General features: G+C 39.9%; 1 protein-coding gene across 3 annotated transcripts in view; it reads right to left on the bottom strand.

The window, feature by feature from the left end:
- LOC109855898 (syntaxin-1A) overlaps positions 1 to 20,987 on the bottom strand; it is a 43,469-nt gene extending 22,482 nt beyond the window's left edge. For all 3 annotated transcript variants that reach the window (XM_020430595.1, XM_020430596.1, XM_020430594.1), the window contains exons 1-3: positions 20,749 to 20,987; positions 14,153 to 14,239; positions 7,153 to 7,252 (exon numbers count right to left, since the gene is read on the bottom strand). In XM_020430595.1, the coding sequence (XP_020286184.1) occupies positions 7,153 to 7,252; positions 14,153 to 14,239; positions 20,749 to 20,781 (220 nt within the window). In that variant the 5' untranslated portion in view covers positions 20,782 to 20,987. The remainder of the gene's footprint in view (positions 1 to 7,152; positions 7,253 to 14,152; positions 14,240 to 20,748) is intronic.

Raw genomic sequence — 20,987 nt, 5'->3', positions numbered from 1 at the left:
ATAATTATTATCACAAATTATATTTTATTGCAAATTATTTTTCGAATTATATTATTAGGCTTTTATTACATTATTTTTTAATTGTCATTTGAAAAGTGTGTCTTCTTTCTTCCTATATTATTAAAAAAGGCATTTGGACCGAGAAGTGCGCGTTTGGAGTCGAATATATCGCACCTATTGGTGTCTCTTTTCCGCGTTGCCGATTGGTCGAGAGAGTAAATAATGAAAAGCGACTTTGAGACAGTTCGTCGTATATGTAGAGAAAATTAAAAACGTAACTAAAGTCACGTGACAGGAAAGAGCAGAAAAACAACACGTGAAAATAACGTGACTGTAATTTATATTATATATAACAGTAAATAATACATATTATACACATATATAATTTATTATATATTTATAATATTATACTTTATATCGTATTATATGTATTATATACACACTACAGTAATGTCACTGACCTCCGCCGCGCGACTTTGGCGGGGTCACTGACCTCGGCCGCGCGGCCTTGGTGGGGGAGGGTCACTGACCGCGGGCGCGCGGCCTTGGTGGGGAGGGGTCACTGACCGCGGGCGCGCGGCCTTGACAGGGCATTGACCTCGGCCGCGCGGCCTTGGTGGGGAGGGGGGTCACTGACCTCGGTCGCGTGACTGCGGTGGAGTCACTGACCTCGGCCGCGCGACCGCGGCGGTGTTACTGACTTCGGTCACGTGATTACGGTATATATATATATACAATATATATATGCGTATGTATGTGTATTATATATAGATATAGAATATTACATATAATATATATAATATTCTCTTTTTTACCCTTTTCCTTGTCACGTGTTGTTTTTCTACTTCTCTTTCTCACTATTTTTTGAGTTTGATTTTCACATGCGTTATTTCTGACATTTCTCATATGTGTATTATATGGTTTATAAGACGTATATACTATCTGCCATCGCGGTGACAGGTTGTGTTCACTGACAACACGTTAAATAAAAATAACAATAGCGTGCGCGTAGCGCGCGCCTGTGTTGTGCTAGTATTAATAAAAAACTACACTTCAGAAAAGAATCGCACGTCTAATAGATTTGATATTTCTTTCCAAGTGGAAAAAATCTCGACTTCACGTACATGACATGTTTAGAGTAGCACGGCGTACACTTCTCGCGCGTATTTGGACGGAAGTTTCCCGGAATATGTCGTGTTAGGATCGAGCCGGTGGCGTCGGGCACATGAATTATTCGCCGTCTGAACTTGGCATCGCTCGGGCGATTTGTTGCATACGTTACGACCGTCGCTTCTGTATCTGTCATGTTGACAGACAGCGAGAGTTAACGGGTTTACAATCGGCGCGAATGTTCGATGCGAGAATTCGTTTCTTATCAGAAGTCTCATCTTAACAAATCGACGGTAAAATATCTATTTCGGTTCGCAGATACAAAAACGTTTAGTAATGTCTAACGTCAACGTTCGCGAATTTTTAGAAATACAGACACGATCATGTCCTAAACACACGAGATCTCCGGATATAATTTCGTTCTCAAAAGAAATCAATCCGCGATGGCACTTTCGCGGGAATATATTTTGAAGATCTCATTGCTATTGTTTTCGTTCTCCTATGGCAAATAGGGAAAATATCTAGCGCGCAAAATGTGCAAAAAGATGTGTAAGGGTCACTAGGCCCTGTCTATTCATCAACGTCAACCTGTTGCAGGTTACATTATTTCTAATTGACTAAACCTACTTTGCTCAGAAAAGTTGGTCGGCAGATTTAATCGGTTTAGTTTCAATGTCAAGCGGACAATGAGGATTACATAAGCGCGCGTCTTTTCGCGGTGAAAACGTTTGGAAAAATTACGCGATACTATCATCTTTGATGTCGCATTTTCTAAAGAAAAAGAAGATAGCCCACAAAATTAAATTCTCGTCAAACACGCCAAATAATTGTCGGAAGACAAATTTATTTTATTATGCGAAAGGATGTTCAACATAGTTTTGTTGAATATACAGAGAGAGGAACGGAGAGAAGAACTAAATGTGCAGCAAGTCCCCGTTAGCGGCACGCAATTTTCCGTACTACGTGCCAGGTTCGACATTCTTTCTATCGACCGCTTTGCTTCGCTCAATTCCCTCTTTTCTCTCTTTCCCTTTCTCTCTCTCGTTCTTCGCAAAAGCACAGCGAGGCGAGTTTACGGAACTGTTTCTGGAACTAAAATTCGTTCTCCTGATAACGACGGAAGATTAGGGGCCGACGTTTCTCGACGAATCGCGTGCAGATAAGCGAAATCTTATACGCTGTGCACGCGTCACGGCAATTTCGCAAATGAATCGCGACACAGAGAGGTCGATTTTCTCTCGCCATTTTTTTTAGCTCAGAAACGCTCTCATCCGCGGGCGGTTGGCGACAGATTGGATCAATGAGCGCGGCGTCGTGTAACTCTCTCGAGTGTGGCCTCTCTCTCTCTCTCTCTCTCTCTCTCTTTCTCTCCGTTGCACTGACTTTTCAGACTATTTTTAGCGCAGGAGTATTCTCGTGTGATACTATTTAGCGGCAACGGCAGATAGCGGCGCGTCTCTATATACCGATGCTGTAACAGCGTCGGATTATTACCCGGCTTTGTGTGTTCTCGACGTCGTTACTGTTTTTTTTTTTGCTTTTCTCTACTTACATAAGCGCGACGTTAAACGAACGCACTCGGGACAATGACTCCATTATACGATTGCGCGCTCTGCAAAGAGAATTTATTAATCGCCCGCGGAAACGATTTTTTGTTTCACCGCGCAAGTCATGCGTGTTTTAGACCTTTCATTTTTGACCGTGTATAACCGCAAAGCTTGCACGTTAAACTTTTCTGTCGAATTATCATCGACCAAGATTAATGTTGCAATAACCGGACGTTTATTTAAAGTAATTATTAGATATAAAAATATTAATCACAACATTTCTCAATGTTTCAAGTATTTTTTGAAATATAATATATTTTTACTTAATTTCCAACTTGACGCGTTTAAAATACCAGGTCGTAATTATTTCTTCAACAAATGTCAGATCAGGTGACGTTTGTCCGATCGTCGAGATGTTTACCTTATTAAATTAAATCGTCATTTTTTTTTTTTATTTTTTATATCGCGCGATATTAAAATTGTTATTTGCATATTTTTGCGCACGACACAATTCCAGCGAAAATCAATCGTCGCAAACGAGCGTGCGAGAGAACCGGAAAATTTATGTGATAAAAGTTTCGTTCGCAGCAAGTTTGTTCGCTGAAAATAAACGAATCCCGGGGTATCCAGTGATCAATTAACGGAAACGCGCGCGATAAAAATGCCAGAGAAAACAAGTTGCTAATTGAAATGATTGTTTGCCGAGAGAACAATATGCACGCGATATATTACGCGTTTATTTAACAACAAAATATCATCGTTGGCGCGTGCGGAAATATATATATATATATATATATATGTGTGTATGCACACACACACTGCGGCGATTCAAAACGTGTGAATAATTTCCCCGCATTAGTATAGGGAAGTTCCGGCCTGCGAGCGGACAAATAAGCGCGGAGAAGCGACGATTGTTTCGCCGGAGCGGCCTCGCCGAAGCGAGTGCGTAAGTGACGTGGGAAACAATCGATTATCGGAACCATCCGTCGCATCGCGCGACAAATGCGTGCAGAACCGATCTCCCGTGGGGGGTGTTCCGGTACCGCCATTATCGCTTGTAATCCTAACGAGGCATTCGACGCGCGCGCAGTTTCTAAAACCGTTTAACCCGTTTCTGTGTTCCTACGAATGAATCGCCGCGAGCGGCAATAATATCGACGTGCACGAGGCCTCTATTATCTTCATCTCTCGTTTACGCACACACGTTTATATTGCCGCCGCTGTGAGCGAAGGTGCCGTATGTGTCGACGCGTATCTTACGACCGTCGTTCGATTTCCTGACGGAGAAACAGGAAAAATCTCCTTGCGCGTGTTCGAACTACGTTATCGTCGACTTCGCTCGGTTTTTACTTCGCACGTGAAAAATCACGTAACTTATTTGAGATGGCATAATAAAATTATCATATCTGATATATCTCTGGAACCTTTAGATCTTTTTTTGTCTAACATCGTTCGAAAAACTCGATCTTTAAAATAAATTTATTTTTGTTTTAAAATAAAACTAAATTGTAATATTTATTTATACATTAAAAGTAAATTGTGTAAAGTTATTTTTGCGGTAAATAAACAACAGGATATATTAATATGCATACATATGGAAAGAAGATGTCGAAATGTTGCAAAAGATCTTAAGATCGAATACAATGCGTCGAACTCACACGGTTTACTTTTCCAAAAAGACCACGATTCAGGATCGGGGATTAATTAACATACACATATGTTTCGGTTTCCGGTCTTTTTATATTCGAAGAGAGAGAAACGTCTCGCGTGTTATTCCTCTATAAAAGAAATCTTCGAACCGCGCGGAAGTACGGGTTGTAAACGAATTGGCGCGCAGTTTGCCCCAACGCTCTTCGATAAAAATAAATATTAGATTTTACAGTTTATCCGAATGGGATCCGTACATGTGTCTCTCTTTTATTCCGCGCGTTCCCGTTTTTCCCGCCACGGGTTTCTCGCGTTTTGACTCGCGTTATACAAAAAAAGCCACAATAAAACGGCAAGTGTCCGGAATCACGCTCCATATACGCGTGCCGAAGAGAAAAACGGGAAAGCGTCTTTGACGTATCTAGGGCTTAGCGATCTCGCCGTCAAACTTTTCAGACAAGCGTAAGAGCGAAGCTGAAAGAGAGACCGAGCGACAGACAGACAGTCAGTGCACACGTACGTTGTGTTTTGAACAATAGACCAGTACTGACACGGCTGACGAAGTCGCAGTAAGATTGTGTGCAAGGCGCATTGAATAACTGAACCCAGGTTAAATTACCACGGAATTTCGGTGCACAAGGTTGCGGTATTAATAGCAATTAGCGGGCATTACTCTCGAATGGGATATTACTTAATCCCGTCGGCTTGTGCGATAGGTTAAACCCGCTCGGTCGAAATTATCGACAAAATGTAAACAGCGAGGCTGTATTAATAATCTCTGGATTTCTCTGTGTGACTCAGCCCGAAAATTAATGGTGCGAGTAAAACAATCGTTTCGACTCTTTTGCTTTTTCCGGTTGCATTGTAACCGAAAACCATTTCGCTGCGCACGGGTAAAAACGAAACAAAAAAAAATAAATCGGAGTTATTTTCAATGCCCTCGGCAAATATTACAAGGAAAAAAAAAACAAATCGCCGTCGAAATTCCAATTCTGTAAATTCTCTTGAAATAAATTTCTTTCTAATTAGTTATCGGTCTTATATTTTTGTAATTTTTTTTCTACTTTTTTCTAATTTCTACCGTTGCTTTTAATTCGTTTCTATCAATTTCGACTGCTTTACAAGAGTCTCTTTATAAAAAAAAGAAACGAAATCCAGAACGGTATTGTAGTAAGAAATATGTATAAACGAAGGGGGGTTAGAAGCCGCAGCCCCGACAAGAGCATTCGCGTCGGCTCTGTGTGCGCGGAGAAGAATGAAAGTGTGAGAGATGACAACACACAACCCCCCCAACTTGCTAGCGACTACAATGGCAATCGGGGCAAGGACGATTACCACCGATGTATCTCTCCCTTCTCTCTCGTATCGCTGTACTTCTCGTGCCTCTTCCACATCCACCCTTCGGCGAGAATTCTGGCCACGCCGCTATCCTACCTTCTCATCTCTCTGCTCGCCGCTGGCCACTTTTCAAACTTAACCGGTTTCGCATTTCTTGCTATTTTATTTGGACGACGCGCGGAGCTTCGCGATTATCTTCGCGTGCGAGTACCTAAGAAAACCGATAGAAACGTCGACGCGCACTGGATTTCTTTTAAAGAAATTATTTCGCCCGAATTCTTCTTCACGAAGCTTCCGCGGTCGATATTTCCGATTCAAAATTAAAGATAAGTTAAATTTTTTCGATGTATTTTTTTATTATACATTTTTTATTTCTTCTATCGTATTGATAAATCACGTAATAAGAGACAATAAATCCGACATTTCTTGGCGGTGCAATAAAAGTCCCGATAAATCCTAGATTTCTCCACGTGCACGTGAACGCAACGGTATATATTTGAAGTCAGAGTGGTTTTGTTATCCTCTCCGCTTTCTCTCTCTCTATAATAATAAAATGACGCTCTGGAATATCGGATTTCGGCGCGGCGTGTTCGATGAAAGCTTTTTGGCAAGTAACGCGTACGTTCGGCTGAATGAAATATTCAGGATCGCGCGGAGTTCGTGGGACGAGCACGAGAATTGTCGGTTTTCCGCCGGTTGAACGGGAAGAGAGGAAGGGGATGGGCAACCAACCACACCGGGCTTGAAAGCGCGGCGAGTAAATCAATCCCCGAAAAACGTGGGATAAGTTCGTGAATTATGTACAGTGCGCAAATTTAAATCTGACTTTTAGCACAAGTGCACGAGAAGAGGAGAAAAGGAGAGAGAGAGAGAAAGAAGAAAATACACACACACACACAGAGAGAGAAAAAGGCAGGGGTGGGGTTTTGTGACACAAACGTTTACGAGCGCGAGTAATCGGAAACGTTGATTCTCGCCCGCAATTTGGTCCGCCGATATTCTCTGGTTTTAACGAGTCGATAGACATTCGCGAGCGCTGACGTTAACAAAATAATTGCACCAAATATATATATATATATACATATATATATATATATATATATAAAAGATATCGATCTCGATGTGACACAACGATAAGCGTTAAATATAATCTCGATGATCCCGCGCGCTGGTTTATCGCGCTTCCGGGGATTGTATTTGAGGAAGATTATTCACGCGCGATTGTGTTAAAAGGCATCGCGCGCGCATCAATAAATAATCGCGTGTAGATTAGATGTGTCGATGTATTTATCGCCGCTTTATAACATTTAAACAGCGATTGTCGTTCGAAATTCGTTTGATCGACGTGCGCGAGAGGGAGAGAATTTTCGAAAATACAATATTGTTTTTATTGATTTTTTTTTTTTAAGTCGCATACTTGCTTGTGCTCGGGGCGTAATCGAAGACGCTGATAGCACGTGTGCGCCTTAAGAAACTAGGATGGAATACATAGAGCTGACAAATTACTCACTCTCATCGGTCTGCGGCGCGGAGAGAATGGCGCTGTGTTTTTTCTTCACATCTTCTACATTTGTCTGGATCCTATCTATCATTTCGCGGATTTCTTCTACCTGTAAAAAAAACACACACACATATACGTCAAAGAGCGTTAGTGAGCGATTTGAACTCTGATGCCTGCAACGAAACGCTTCGTCACGGCATTTGACGCATGTTTCGAAAAACCATTTTAAACAAGTTGTGTCGAACAGATATTCGAGTGGGATTTGATATCGAATGCGCTTTTGAAAGAAAAAAAAAGCAAAACACGCGTTCTTGTTAAAAAAAAAAAAAAAATAATAATGGAAAAGAAGCGTTCGATTAGATTACTACTGAAAGTAGCTTAAGTAGTCGAGGTCAGTACACGTTATACCGGGGGCGTTCTACTCTGCTTAAGTAGTATAACCGTAATTGTGGTCGTAACAAGAGGCGCTCTCCGCAAGTGGTCTACGCTCGCGTTTGATCAGACGATCGCGCGCACGTACTTATTCCGCAAATTCAGAAATTATTTTGAGAAATACATTATCAAAGTACGTAAAACTTCGTCATTTATTTTATACACTACGCGATATTCGATTAAATCAGATTTGTTTTAACAAATTTTTATGCGGGTCTTTTTAACATCAAAAAATATCTGAAATAGAATAAAAGTGTGATGTTGATAATACGTGCGTGTTTAACACAAAAAACAAAGTTGTAATATTTCAAAATATTTCTGGCAATATTCGAATTATTAATATTTAATATTACTACTTCACTTTTTGAATACATTACTGGTAATAAATTTTAATTAGTAATATTTTAAAGTACTATTGATGATAATAAAAAAAATTCCACAAATTAACTATCTTAATATAATTTTTATTGATATAAAATTTTTTTTATATTAATTATATTAATTTGCACTATATTTAACATATTATACGAACGCGTCACATCTAAAGCGGGTAAACAATTTGAAAATTATTTTTTTACTTTTTTATTTCTTTTTAAAAAGGTGCCCTTGGAAGAAGGTCTCAGTCGCGGTAAATTCTGAAAGCTCTTAATCCACTATCTTGCGCGCGATCTAATTAACGGGAGGAAAAAGAATGGCAGGTAATATCCGGTCAACAAGATAGACGAAAGGTCGAGCGTTGATAGTAGTACGCGCGTATATAGCGCGTCATAAAACCAGTCCGAAATCCCATCGATTGGACCCCGCTGGTGGAAGATGCGTAATCCCTCGTCCTTTTCGTCTCCCATGTCGACCATTTCGACTCGACGGCGATTCCGTCTGACTCATCGGTCGTTCCATCGCGAGACGCACGAAATGACGCCGAAACACTGAGTCGGCGGCGTCGTCGTCATCGACAACAACGGCGATCTTCTCGGAAAAGAATTTCGCTGAGGAAAACGCGAGAAACGAGGTTGGCAGCTGAACTATCTCGAAGGTCTCTCTAAACGTCTCTCGGTACGTAAATGTTAATTACCACACTCAAGCTTGGTCTAATTCCTTTAACAGCGAACGCGCGTGTTGACGAGAAATTTTTTCAGTGAAGCAATTTCAACAATTTTAATTTAATCATTAAAAAAAGTACAAAAGGTCAATAAGCCAGTGTGCATAGCCGAAGTTATTCGTAATAAATAAATTCATTAATTATTTAAAAATACTGTCTCCAAACGTTTCGACCTTGGTCATTTTCAATCGAAAAATACTTACAAAAAAAACCTATAGTCAACAATTTATAAATTAATGATCAGAAATTAAAGTATTTTAAAAATATATAGTCCGACATAAAAGCGGTCGATGTTTCACTCACATATTGTGACTCCAAGTAATTAATTTAATCCTTGACAGAGTTAGTCAATAATTCTATAACTACGTCAGTTTAACAAATGCATTATATTATCAATTTTTTAATAGTTTTATTGCACATATAATAATTAACATAATTAAAGTTTAAAAAAGATATATAAAATATATTTATAAAATATAAAATTTTTAGCATCACCTTTAAAAAAAACCTGTACAATGAAGATGAATAAAAAGTATTTTTCCGCAACAATGTGATAAAAAGAGCGGGAAAAAAACGTGATGGAACAGCTAGTCGTACGAAAAAGCCATTTCGACTCTCGTCAAAGACTAAACGGTAACGATAACGAGACGCGTGATTGATGCCGAGAAGAAGCGCGATCCTTCGAGAGAGAGGAGCGCTCCTTTGCCGCAATGTATATCCTCTTATCGACAGACAGAGGTAGTATCCATGTCGCTCCACACATACACACGCGCACACACACACACACACACATACACACAGGGAGAGGAACGAGTCATTAGCGCCACCACCTAGTATCATCATTTGCGACGCATTCCTCCTTGAACGTATATCCGTTTTCATCTCGCTCGCATAGGCCCGTCCCGCGCGTATATTACGCTCTTCCCTCTTCGCGGTTGCATAGTGCATAGACTGCATTGTGTTTATATAACGTGGCTGCACGGCACTCGTTGTCGTGGCACGGATAGTTTAATGGCTGCTACGGCGACACATTTCGGTATGTCTGAAACGCGCGGCGATATGTGAACCCGGAGCGCACGTGTGAATATCGATTTCGCGTTAACCTTATAGCACTTTTTGTTCGCTCGTTAGAGTAACGAGATTTCTCTTCTCGGTCAACCGAGACCGGAATCTTTACGATCGTTCGAAAGTTAGAAAAATTTTATAAATTGACAGATTGCACAAGTTTTCATCAGTAAATTGAGGTTCAATGTAGACGCTAAATTTCGACTCGGGTAGTCAACGAGAGAAACAATAAGATCGTTAAAAGTCGACGAGCGCGTTTTTCTTTTTTGTTTGAAATTCGTCTAGGAAAATAAAGAAATTTCTTTTTATCAGATTTTCGAATTAAATTCAATTTGAAATTTTATGTGTATTAATTTTTACACGGTATAAAAACTATTTTCGCGCCCTGGTTCTTATTGATTCTCTTGATTAAAAGAAAAAAACGATGAAAAGTTGATTCAATCTTTTTTTCGTATTTCGGCGCGTTGTTGCAAATACTATTTGGCTACTGTTTGTTTTCTCAATGTGAGTCGTGTGTTGCTGTATCAGATTAAATAACATTAGTGTTTACGAAGTTAATATACATTGTAATCGGTGGTGCTGATATGCATATGTGTGACACACTCGCGTATACCTATTTCATAGAATATCATTTTATTGGATAACTTTGTTGTGCGCGGAACATAATACACTTGCGCGATATTATATTAACACCGTTGCCGCACACGCTCTGGATCATCTCTTCAGGCAACATATATTTGATATTTTTTGTCGATTCTTGCGTAGCGAAATATTCCATTGCGCGAAAGGTGGACCGAAAATAAAGTTCGCTAAAAATAAATTCGGAAATAAACGCGCATTGAATAAAAACACGCGCATTTTTGTCTCGAATCATAAGCGGATTAAAAATATCAAACGCTTTAACGATTTGAAAACTATAAATAAACTATAAATATCGATCAAGTTGAGCGACTGTGAACGCGCTGAATGTGTACGGATAAAATAAACAAGAAAATTATGATATTTCACGCGAATATGCAGTTTTTTATCTCATAGTTTAAATTTAGTATTTTCCATTTTATTTCTTAAACGATGACATAACAAAAAAAAGTATTTATCTTCCGTGTTCTTTCCTCTCACCTCAAACAAGATTCCGGAAATTTCTCTCGTCGTCGGTGCTTATTCGCACCGTGTCGCTGCAAATGTCGCGAGAAGTTTGTCGAAACGAAATGAAATAATAAGCTCGTACACAATTACACGTGCAAAGGAATTTCGTCGGGAGTGAAGTACACTTTAGGTACTTTAGCACGTTTTACCGTTTCTTTAGCGAATGAGCGGCCACCGTAAAGAGAGTTTTAGTCAATTTCGCCACAAGGGGAGAAAACGCGAGAATCTCAATTTGTGACGGGTTGCGCGCGCGAAAATTTTAACGCGATAACGTTGCTCCATGCGACACGTTTGAAGTGTATGTGAAAAAAAAAAACATCTGTACGCAAGTTACAGTTAAGTGCGTTTCTCGAAAGTGCACGGCACGTTTCAGGCTTGAGAATGACGTTAACCTTAATCCAGAACCGTTTTTTTGAGAGGATTTTAAAAGCGAACCGGGTCTGACTCATCTTATTCGATTTTCGAAATACGAAAAAAATTTCGCAAAACTTCTCTCAAACGTCTGCCAACATGTTGTCTATTTAACAAAAAAGAGAAACAACTTTTCATAATTTCCTCTTGAAACAAGGAAACGTTTTTAAAGTTCGAGAGATGCTGCGGATAATAAAACAGATCCGAGAATTCGGAATTAACAGTCTCTTCGAAATGTCAGCCAAATGAAATCGTTGCGATTCGGGATCAGCAAAACCCGCATGAGAATAGCAATATCACCGTAGGAAGAGCACCGTGTGCACGACGCTATATATATATACAACTGGAAGAATACACGATATGGAGATTTCAAAAAAAAAAAAAAAAGAAAAAAAAAGAAAACTCTTCGTTGGGAAACACGGAGAAATGAAAATGCGACGTAAAGCGAGGAGACGGGGATGTACAAAGCAAGCGAGATGGCGAAGGAACGTTGTAAAAATCAATATAACTTGGCGCGCGCAAGCTATCCGCGCGCGCTTTTACGACTATCCATTTACATAGGAACGTGTCTTTTCTCCCGCGAAAGAAATCTCTTCGACTTGTCGGAAAATATCGTTGATAGGATCAAGCGAAAATTTCCGCGTTAAAACGGTGTTTTGCTTGCGGAGATATCGCGCGGATCGTGTTTGCCGGCGAAACTGACATCGTCGAGGCAATTTTATCGTGTCGTAAAGGTTTATTAAAAACACGAATACACACACGACGTGGAGGGCGAAGGCAATTACGTTCCGATGCTCGCGCCAATTGTTTGTCACGCGTGAAATCAATATGGTTCAACCCTATTAGAGAACTCTTCCAAAAAAAAAACCTTTCTGTTCTCGCTTCAAGAGCTCAAAATTTTCAGAAGAGAAGAATCGGCTTGAAATAATCAACTTTTGACACGTGATGCTTTTGAATAAATTTTGCGTATGTTTGCGCCGAATTTTTGCAATCAAATTTCTTTTGACGAGGAGAGACCCAAAGCGAGGGTCGAAACGAGAGTTGAAATTATCGTATTTTAGTTTTTTATTAATAAATAAATTTTATTACCAAGTACTTTGCGTAAGTTTTTTTATGGCCAGTTATTTTCTGTACTTTTATTTCAGTTCATTAAACTCAGAGCCTTTTTTTAAGTCTTTCAGTTTCAAAATTTTCAGTTTTCGCGAAGTTCGAGAGGCTCGTAAATAGCACTCTAACCTACTTCTTCTTATCGTTTTTTTGCGTGAGAGAAGAAAGAGAGGTGACAGTTCTAATCTCTTTCACTCTCTCTCTCTCTCTTCTTTTTACGATAACAAATCGCTTGTGAGAGAAGCAGCGTATCAGATAAAGAAGCTTTTTTTCGTGAGAAGAAGACCATTTTGTTATCATATGCATATACGTTGTGTGTGTGTGTGTGTGTGTAAAGTGTGTATAAGCCCGGATACATAAAAGAAAATTATACGTTCGTCTCGTTCGTTCATTTTATCGTTTATTTTGCGAGAAACGTACCGATTAAAGCTGAAACGGACGCAATTTTCTCCATATTCTCGAAATATTCGCTTTTATATACCGTCAAAAATAGCGGAATGTTTGTCGAAGTGACGTAGAAAAAAACGTACAAAAGTAATATTTTTCTTTTTTCCGACAAGACTCGCGCGCGCGCGCCCCCGATAATTCTGTCCAAAAGTTTCAATTATCTTTGTGAAATATTTTATACGCGTCGCGTTCACGAGAAAACACACGGCGAAACGTGTCGATTATTTTTTTTTTTTTAATTTTACATACACAAGCGCGCATTTGTTTGCACGTCCGCCATAATTCCGCATAAGCTGATTAAGCGTGACAAACAACACGCTGACGAGCATATGCGCATCAATGCTCGTTAGAGATCTCGTTTTAGTAAATCGCACGCGACGTGCTAACGCGGATCGAAACGACGTTTTATACGCGTTCCAATCCACGCGTCAAAGAGACGTACACACATACACACACATCGCGTGTAGATAACAAACGTCTCTGAACGGACAAAAGAATCCGCGTCTTGTGTTTCTCTCGCGCGCGAGTGCATTTGCAAGTTAAAACGTCACGCTGGAAAATGTATGTACGGGAGAGTTCGTGCTCATCAGCGGTTCCCAACATCTTTCGCGCGTCCCAAGATGCGAGCGAGAAAAAACGGGGTGGAGGATAGAAAAAACTTTGTTGTTACAAAACAAACTGTTAAATATTGATCATTTTTACATTTGGGCTTTGATAAATACGTGTACGTATCAAGAACTTGGTATTGCCAGTTTGTTTTTTTGTCATTGTTTTAGAATTCTTATCAATTTAAATTAATGTTATCTCCATCCAATCGTCGAACAGATATCTCCAGGAGTACACGCGTACTATCATTTGCGGAAGCTCTTGCGTCATATAATTGTACGGGACTCGTTCCCACGCCCACTTTTTTGTATACTTTTTTAGCTCATAATAAAAAAAAAAAAAAGAAGTTTGTGCGGGATCGATAAAACGTGAGATCCTACAGAAGATTTCAGCAAGGAAGTTTCTTTAAAACCCGTGTTGTTCCGCAGGATTTGTTAAATCTCCCGTAAGAGCGTGTGCGTCGCGCTATGTATTATCCTGGTGGTGGTGGCTCGCGATCGCAGCTATATGAAAAGTAAAAGAAGAAACCCCGCATTGTTCTCGTTAAGAGCGATACTCTCTCTCTAGCTGATACTGGTTTACCCTACTTTTGGATTTGTCGGAAATCGCCCACCGACACTAGCTAGGAAATGTAACAATTGCCGCCGCGTCGTGACAAACGCGATCAGGTTTCGCGTGTGGGTCATCATCACTCACCTCCGCGAAAAACTCCGTCATGAAATCATCCTGCGCCCCGACGTTGACAGACACGTCGTCCGCCACATCGTCCTCGTCCGATTGGGCCTGTGACAAACAAAAAATTATTTTATTAGAAATAGGAAACAACGCACTGATAATTAAATTATAAGAGAAATAACAAGATCCAAGCGCTGAGTGCATGTGAGAAATAAAAACTTTATAATACAGATATTTTTGTTATATAAATAAAAAAATATCTAATAAAAAGCCTTGTATTAAAAAGATATGTACGTTTGTGTTATCTATTTTGAGACGTAAAGAATGTATGAACGTATGCGTTTATTTTTTGTCAATGATTGTATGTGTGTGCAACGTGTATATCACGCATAATAACTCATTCCGATAAAAGTGACTTTCTTTTTGCATAACACGATACGCGCTTCCATTCGAGCAATGAATAATAATCTCGCTCTCGGCCAAAAAAATATATATATATATTTCATACGTTTGCAGCGACCAACTTGTTTTTTTAACATATAACGCTCAAATTTAAGCCGGAAAATAGTACAATAACATTTCGTTACATAACCAATTTGCCGTCTTTGTGAGATTTGTAATAATTCTACGATTATATAAAAGCTCTCGAAAGCTTTTTGTACATATATATATATACGCGCGGTCTATTTTCCTCGGGAGAAAAAAAAATAGATTAATAAATTTCTTTCACCTCGCGTCACGCGAATCAATAGTTAAAAATAAGCGCGATTCGAAAATGTGTCTCGTCTCGATGTGCTTGCAAAAAAATATCCTTTCTTATCAGAGATAACGACGCGCGTGATGACGACGATGTGCTAATAAGTACGGTCGACTGAAATCGGTCGTGAGAAAAATTCTGTTTTTTTTTTTCTTCATCTCTCGACGGATGACAAATTATCGAGTCTTCTCTCGTTAATAAGTTTAATGCCGTTGTGTCATATTGTGAAAATAAAAACTCGACGGAAAGCGCTCGGAGAACATTTATGCGCGGTGGCACATTGCAGTTCGCGGAAAATTTTTTAAACAGATATTCATCAAAGTTGCGGAGAATATTACATGACAATGTGATAAAATATACACGATAATATATAGAACAGCTCGGTGAAAATATACAAGTGGGAAGAAAGAGCGATTTCTTATGCAGAAGTGAATTGTTAAAATTATAGAGTCAAAAGTTTTTCTCTCCCTTTGCGGGGAGAAAAAAGAAACGGATTTAAAGGCGTTCGCTGCGCAAAGTCAGTCCCGATCCTTAACGGACTGCATAATGCACAGTGCTCGTTTGTCCCTGTGTTATTGTATATTACATTATATCTTTTTGCCGTCAGACTCTATCGCCGACAATGTGATCTGTTTTTTTTTTTTTTTTTTTNTTTTTTTTTTTTTTGATTGGCTGATCGAGCCTCGATTTAGATACCTACCGACTCTATCCTTTCTTTTTCCTGTTTCTTTCTAGCTTGGGCTTTTATACATATTCTCATATTTAGATTAATATTTTTCCTACTGATCTTTTTTTTTTTTTTTTTTTTTTCGATCGTCCCAGTTATCGCTGGGTCCTCCTCTATGCGCGACCCGATCGATACGGTATTTGCATACAATTAAGAAACGATTATAGGCAACGCGACGCAACAAGAGGGCCAAGAACGTCGTCGTTCGTGTCGTTCTCCCGCGATCGATATCGCATTTCCACGGCTCCACGGCTGGATTTACGCGGTGAACTTCTCTCCGCAAATAAGTGAATATTCCGCGATCGCGCGGGGCGAACGATGCAACGACAGACAGTCTCGGACGAAATGTTAACGATATCCAAATAAAGTTTAACGCGACAATTTGGACGTGCGAATCTTCGCAAACAGAAATTCCGGTACATATAAAGTCTTGAAGATCTCAACGGATAGACGTACGATCTCTCTTTTCTGTTATTTGCCATATATAAAAGATAAAAGACAGAATTTACATACACATTATGTACATTTGTCCGTGTATATTTGTCATATGTACATCTGTAACATCGCAGATTGAATGTGACTCTGAAGTGTTTTTTTGATGACACTCTAAAAGTGAACCTTAGGTCAGACGTACTTATTTTAAACTTTCAAACAAACCAAGAATTCTGGCATCTTCTTTCAAACGTTTGTTAATTAATATGTTCCGGTGTTTATTTAACGAAAAAAAAAAAAAACAATTTTACATAATTTAATTTTAGTAATTTGTTCAGAATTAGAATTCGTATTTTCAAGTCTAGTTTGTTAATTGCGAAAAATATTTAATTACATATTTTTGCAACGTATAAAAATATTCTTTCGTATATTCATGTATGCGCATGTTTCTCGATAAAAAGATTCAAGGCAAATTTTATTCATACAGTTTCGAAGTATCAAAACGACTTGAGTTTGAATTTGCGCGTATTTTCATCGGGAATACGACTTTTGCTTTCTTTCACATTTTATATGTACAAACTTTAAACTGTACTCTCTAGTGTACATTTAAATTATTATCTCTATGATCTAAAATCATTTTTTTACACGGTCGACTGTTTTTCCTTTGACTCGAATCATCGTGAACAATCGGCATTCAATTATCACAGCGAATTGCACTTTTGGTATTTTCACGCGTGCCAATTAGTGTTTCGCTTTGCAGTTCACCGCATGCATAAAAAATACAAAAAAATCCGATATCAGTGTTTAAAAAAAAATAAATAAATAACTCGATATCAACCACCCGACTTTAAAAGAGACGAGTACGAGATGTCTTTTTTTTCTCGTCGTGTTCAAAATCGCGTTTGGTTGAATATATTGTTTGTGAGATACTGTAAATATTGTTAGAAAAATCTGAATCTTTCGCAAATATTGACATTGAGCTATCTCGAAATTTCTTTTTCCCCGCTATTCGACGCACACATCAGACAGACCGCGTCACGAATTAGTGCTCGTTATTTTCGCTGCAATCGGAGATTTATCGCGCACAAGATGCAAATTATATCAATATATCAAAAATTATGTCAATACATGCAAATCGTATCAATACATCAAACATCTTGACATTGAACGGCGCGAAACGGCGCTTCTTGAATGTTTCGCGAGTGTAGCGATTAAAAGTCGAAAGGTGTGAGATATCGAAACGAGTATATTAGCATGTGCGTTACCAAGGATTCAACACTCGTGAAGCGCGAAATAACCTTCGCTTCGTGTACGAGATCATCGAGAGAAAGAGAGAGAGAGAGAAAACGTACGTGCGCGTTGTCGGTCGGGTCAGAGAGGCTGAAATAAATCGCGTCTCTACGTAAGAAGAAGAACAAAACTTATCTCGATATACTCTCGGAACGTGGAAGATGTTCACGATTAGCAATGTATCAAAGTTACGCGCGATGTGCCTATTTTTTAGCGGAGATTTTAAAAATTATCGTTCACGCGACGAATATAAAACTTCGCGTGGTACGGAGATTTGTTTTTCAATATAAATTTGTGTCTCTCCCGATGTGTGACAGCGTCTAACTTAAGTGCCGACATAAACACGAGCCAAATGAAAGACGATAATACAACGATAAAGAATATGCGTTGTAACTTGCTGATGAGAGAAAAATGAATATTGCAATAGTTCGTTTTATTTCCAATCTGCAGCCAAATACACGAATATTCTCAAATCTCTTGTTTTCGTGCTAATATCTGCATTTCGGTTCTTTTCTGGCACGTATTTGCGCATGCAAATTATTTTCTTAAAAAAATGTAACATTTGCCACAAAAAAAAATATCGCGTAGACCCGCGAAAAATATTAAGCCGCGTCGTTTTGTTCGCAAAATTAAACGGAGGTGAACTAATTTGACATCGATTTTTCGCAAACGAGAGATTTCCAAGACTATATTTGGACATCAACGCACACACACACACATACATCAAAAACTATATCCAGCGACAATAATATCTCATTTTGTTTATGAGCAACGAGTTAATAATAGTTACTGACGGACAAGGAAGAGGATGTGTGTGTGTAATACATTGTACTCTGAAGTTTACGCCCATACTCTGTGCTTTCCTACAAATGCCACCGGCTAATGACTCATCGAGTGTCAATTAGCGTGATACTTGACGTGCGTGTGTGTATGTCACACATTTTTCTGTAGAAAGAGCTGGACGTTTATTAACTGAGAATCAGGAAAAAAAAACCATCGGTCAACCACCCTTTCCGTTGCTATTAATTTTGTTGCTATTAATAGCTCGTATTTATTATGCGTGTGCGGTATGTAAAACAAACACTGCAAATAAACCCGTTAGCTTAATTAAAACCTTTATCTCTTTTTTTAAGTACAACATATACGCGCTCGCGGTAAATAATTTTTGATGTGTAATAAATAAATAAAAATAGCGCAATGTAACAATGTCAACAGAAATATTTTTTACACTGAATTGTTGAAAAAGAAGATACTTAAAACAAAAGTTACGTTACAGTTCTGATACGATGAATCAACAATTTGTATTGCACAAAAACAAAAGCAATTATTATGTCGTTTAAAAAACAACTCGAGAGAAGAACTCGATAATCGAGAGAGACCGGAAACGAGCATTGTTCGTTTTACGTGAGAGAGAAAAATACTAGATCTTTTCTCGATTTCCGAATTTCACGTATTTAAGTTCTCATCAATTTTCCTCCGCTGGTCCATGTTATAACAACAACAGTTTTCTCTATATCGACATCTGCGTCTAATATATCGAATCGTATCTCATCTCTTACTCGCGAGAAGAACCGCCGCATTCTCGCGCTATTTAGCGTCGCGAACGATATTATTGACAAGTCGAGAGTCGGTGCGCCGCTACGATAAGCGGCGCTATATATTATTATTATCAATTCGAACGAATCTTGACGAATTCGAAACCGGGATATAATGTGCGCGCGACAACGTTCGACAGGTGCTGGCGGTGCACGTCGAAATTTATGCGGCGGCGACGACGACGACGACGACGACGACGACGACATCGCAGCCGCATGACGCGTGCCACGCCAACCGTTACAACACGCGATTAAATCCTTTCGTATAATGACATGACATTCGGAGCTTAACGAACGGATTCGCCGTGCGTTATTAAAATCCATTAGAATCCCCGGAACTTCGCGTTTCCTTTGTCTTCGCCGCGCTCTCATTTCAATGTGCATCATCGACAAATGTAATATTTGTTGTTCGGATGCCGAGACGGTAACAAATTTTACAAGATCACGAAAATGAAATACAATAGAAGTTATCCGAAGAATATTTCCAACAGATACGAGACAAACACAAAACTTGTGAATCGGAAGTGTAATCTCAACACGCTTAGAACGCCTGATAAAATTATCTCGACTTCTGTGAAACCTCATACTTGTGGTTTTTTTTTGATTGAGGAAAACAAATGTTTTGTGTGAGTTTAAAATATTTCTCACACAAGAGAAAGATTTTGTCCTGAACCGCGAGAAATCGAAATGGCAACTACAAGAAGATTCAAAGAAGTCGAACTGACATCATCGAACATTCAGGTTTTAACGAATGTTAATTACGTGTCACACACACACACACACGCATAGATGTCAGTGTTTTAACTTACTAAATAAGATTTTGCGTGACTTTCTGTATACTTTTCCGGATAAAAATATCCAGAAACGAATAAATATATAAATAGAAATGAATAGAAATTCAATAATATATAAATATATAAATTTGTGTGTGTGTGCATTGATCTGCGGAATCTCCCGAGAGGACAGCGCGAGTTGTACTCAAAAATATTTAAATGATTCTCGATCTGGTGTGAGATGAGGGGCATGTACGAGACAGAGTCGTGTCTGTACGTCACGTCTCGTCGCGTCGTCGCCGCTGTCATGAATGAAACGATGCAGACGTCGTTATCGCGCGTCCGCAATAATCCGGAGAGGTCACCCTTTTCACTACGGCGTGACATCGCACCGGGACACGACGACGGAGGTTCTCTATTTCTTCATTCATCGGCGTTCTCGCCTCTAATAAATGACTAAGTCGGCCATGGTCGCCATAGACCCACCGGGTGACGGTCTTTTTTCCCGGTCTCTCACAGAGACCGAGACGACACGGCACCGCCGACGACGACGACGACGACGACGGCGCGCGGGACGGCTTCTTGGCCGTGATCGCGGATGCCGCGAACACCTGTCAGCTCGGATCGAGGCGAGCGAGGGGGCACCTGTCATCCCGCCGGTTACGCCTTCCCCGACCGAGAAGAAGGCGCGAAGTTTTTTCAGCTCCGTTTTTTTCTCTCAAGTTAAAATCGCGCGACGGCCTCGACGTGACGGCCGCGAGGAGAGCAGCACAACGCGGTCAATGTATCATTCGTCGAGAGGAAGCGTAACATAATATAAGTTACGCGCGCGTAACTCACGGGCGGGTTAACTCAGGGCGTGAGTCACGCTCTCCGCCACGACACGACGACGACGACGACGACGACGACGACGACGACGACACGAGCACGTCTACAACACGGAACTCGGGTCCGTTGCACCAGGTGCATCGTGCACACATCGTGAGAGAGGGAAGACCCGTGGCTGTGACGGGAGTGTTAAATCTTTGACAGAATTTACTCACCGCGACGAGGGCTGCTAATCTATCCTTGGTCATGGTGAAGGGTGTTGCGAGGAGTTGCGAGTCAGCGGGCGGTGTACGGAATGTGTTTAGCGGGTAATCCCATTCACGATTTTATCCATGTACAACACGTACGGCCACTAAAAACCTAAAGGAAACGACGGACGCACTAGCACCGCGAGAGAGGCACGATCGTAAAATCGATACATTCACGAACTCGCCTGCTTCTGCAGTGCCGTCCC

Source organism: Pseudomyrmex gracilis, unplaced genomic scaffold, assembly GCF_002006095.1.
Source record: "Pseudomyrmex gracilis isolate BER0280 unplaced genomic scaffold, ASM200609v1 scaffold_101, whole genome shotgun sequence".
NCBI lineage: Eukaryota > Metazoa > Arthropoda > Insecta > Hymenoptera > Formicidae > Pseudomyrmex > Pseudomyrmex gracilis.
Note: the sequence above shows the minus strand (reverse complement) of the source record. Positions and strands in the feature narration are given on the sequence as shown.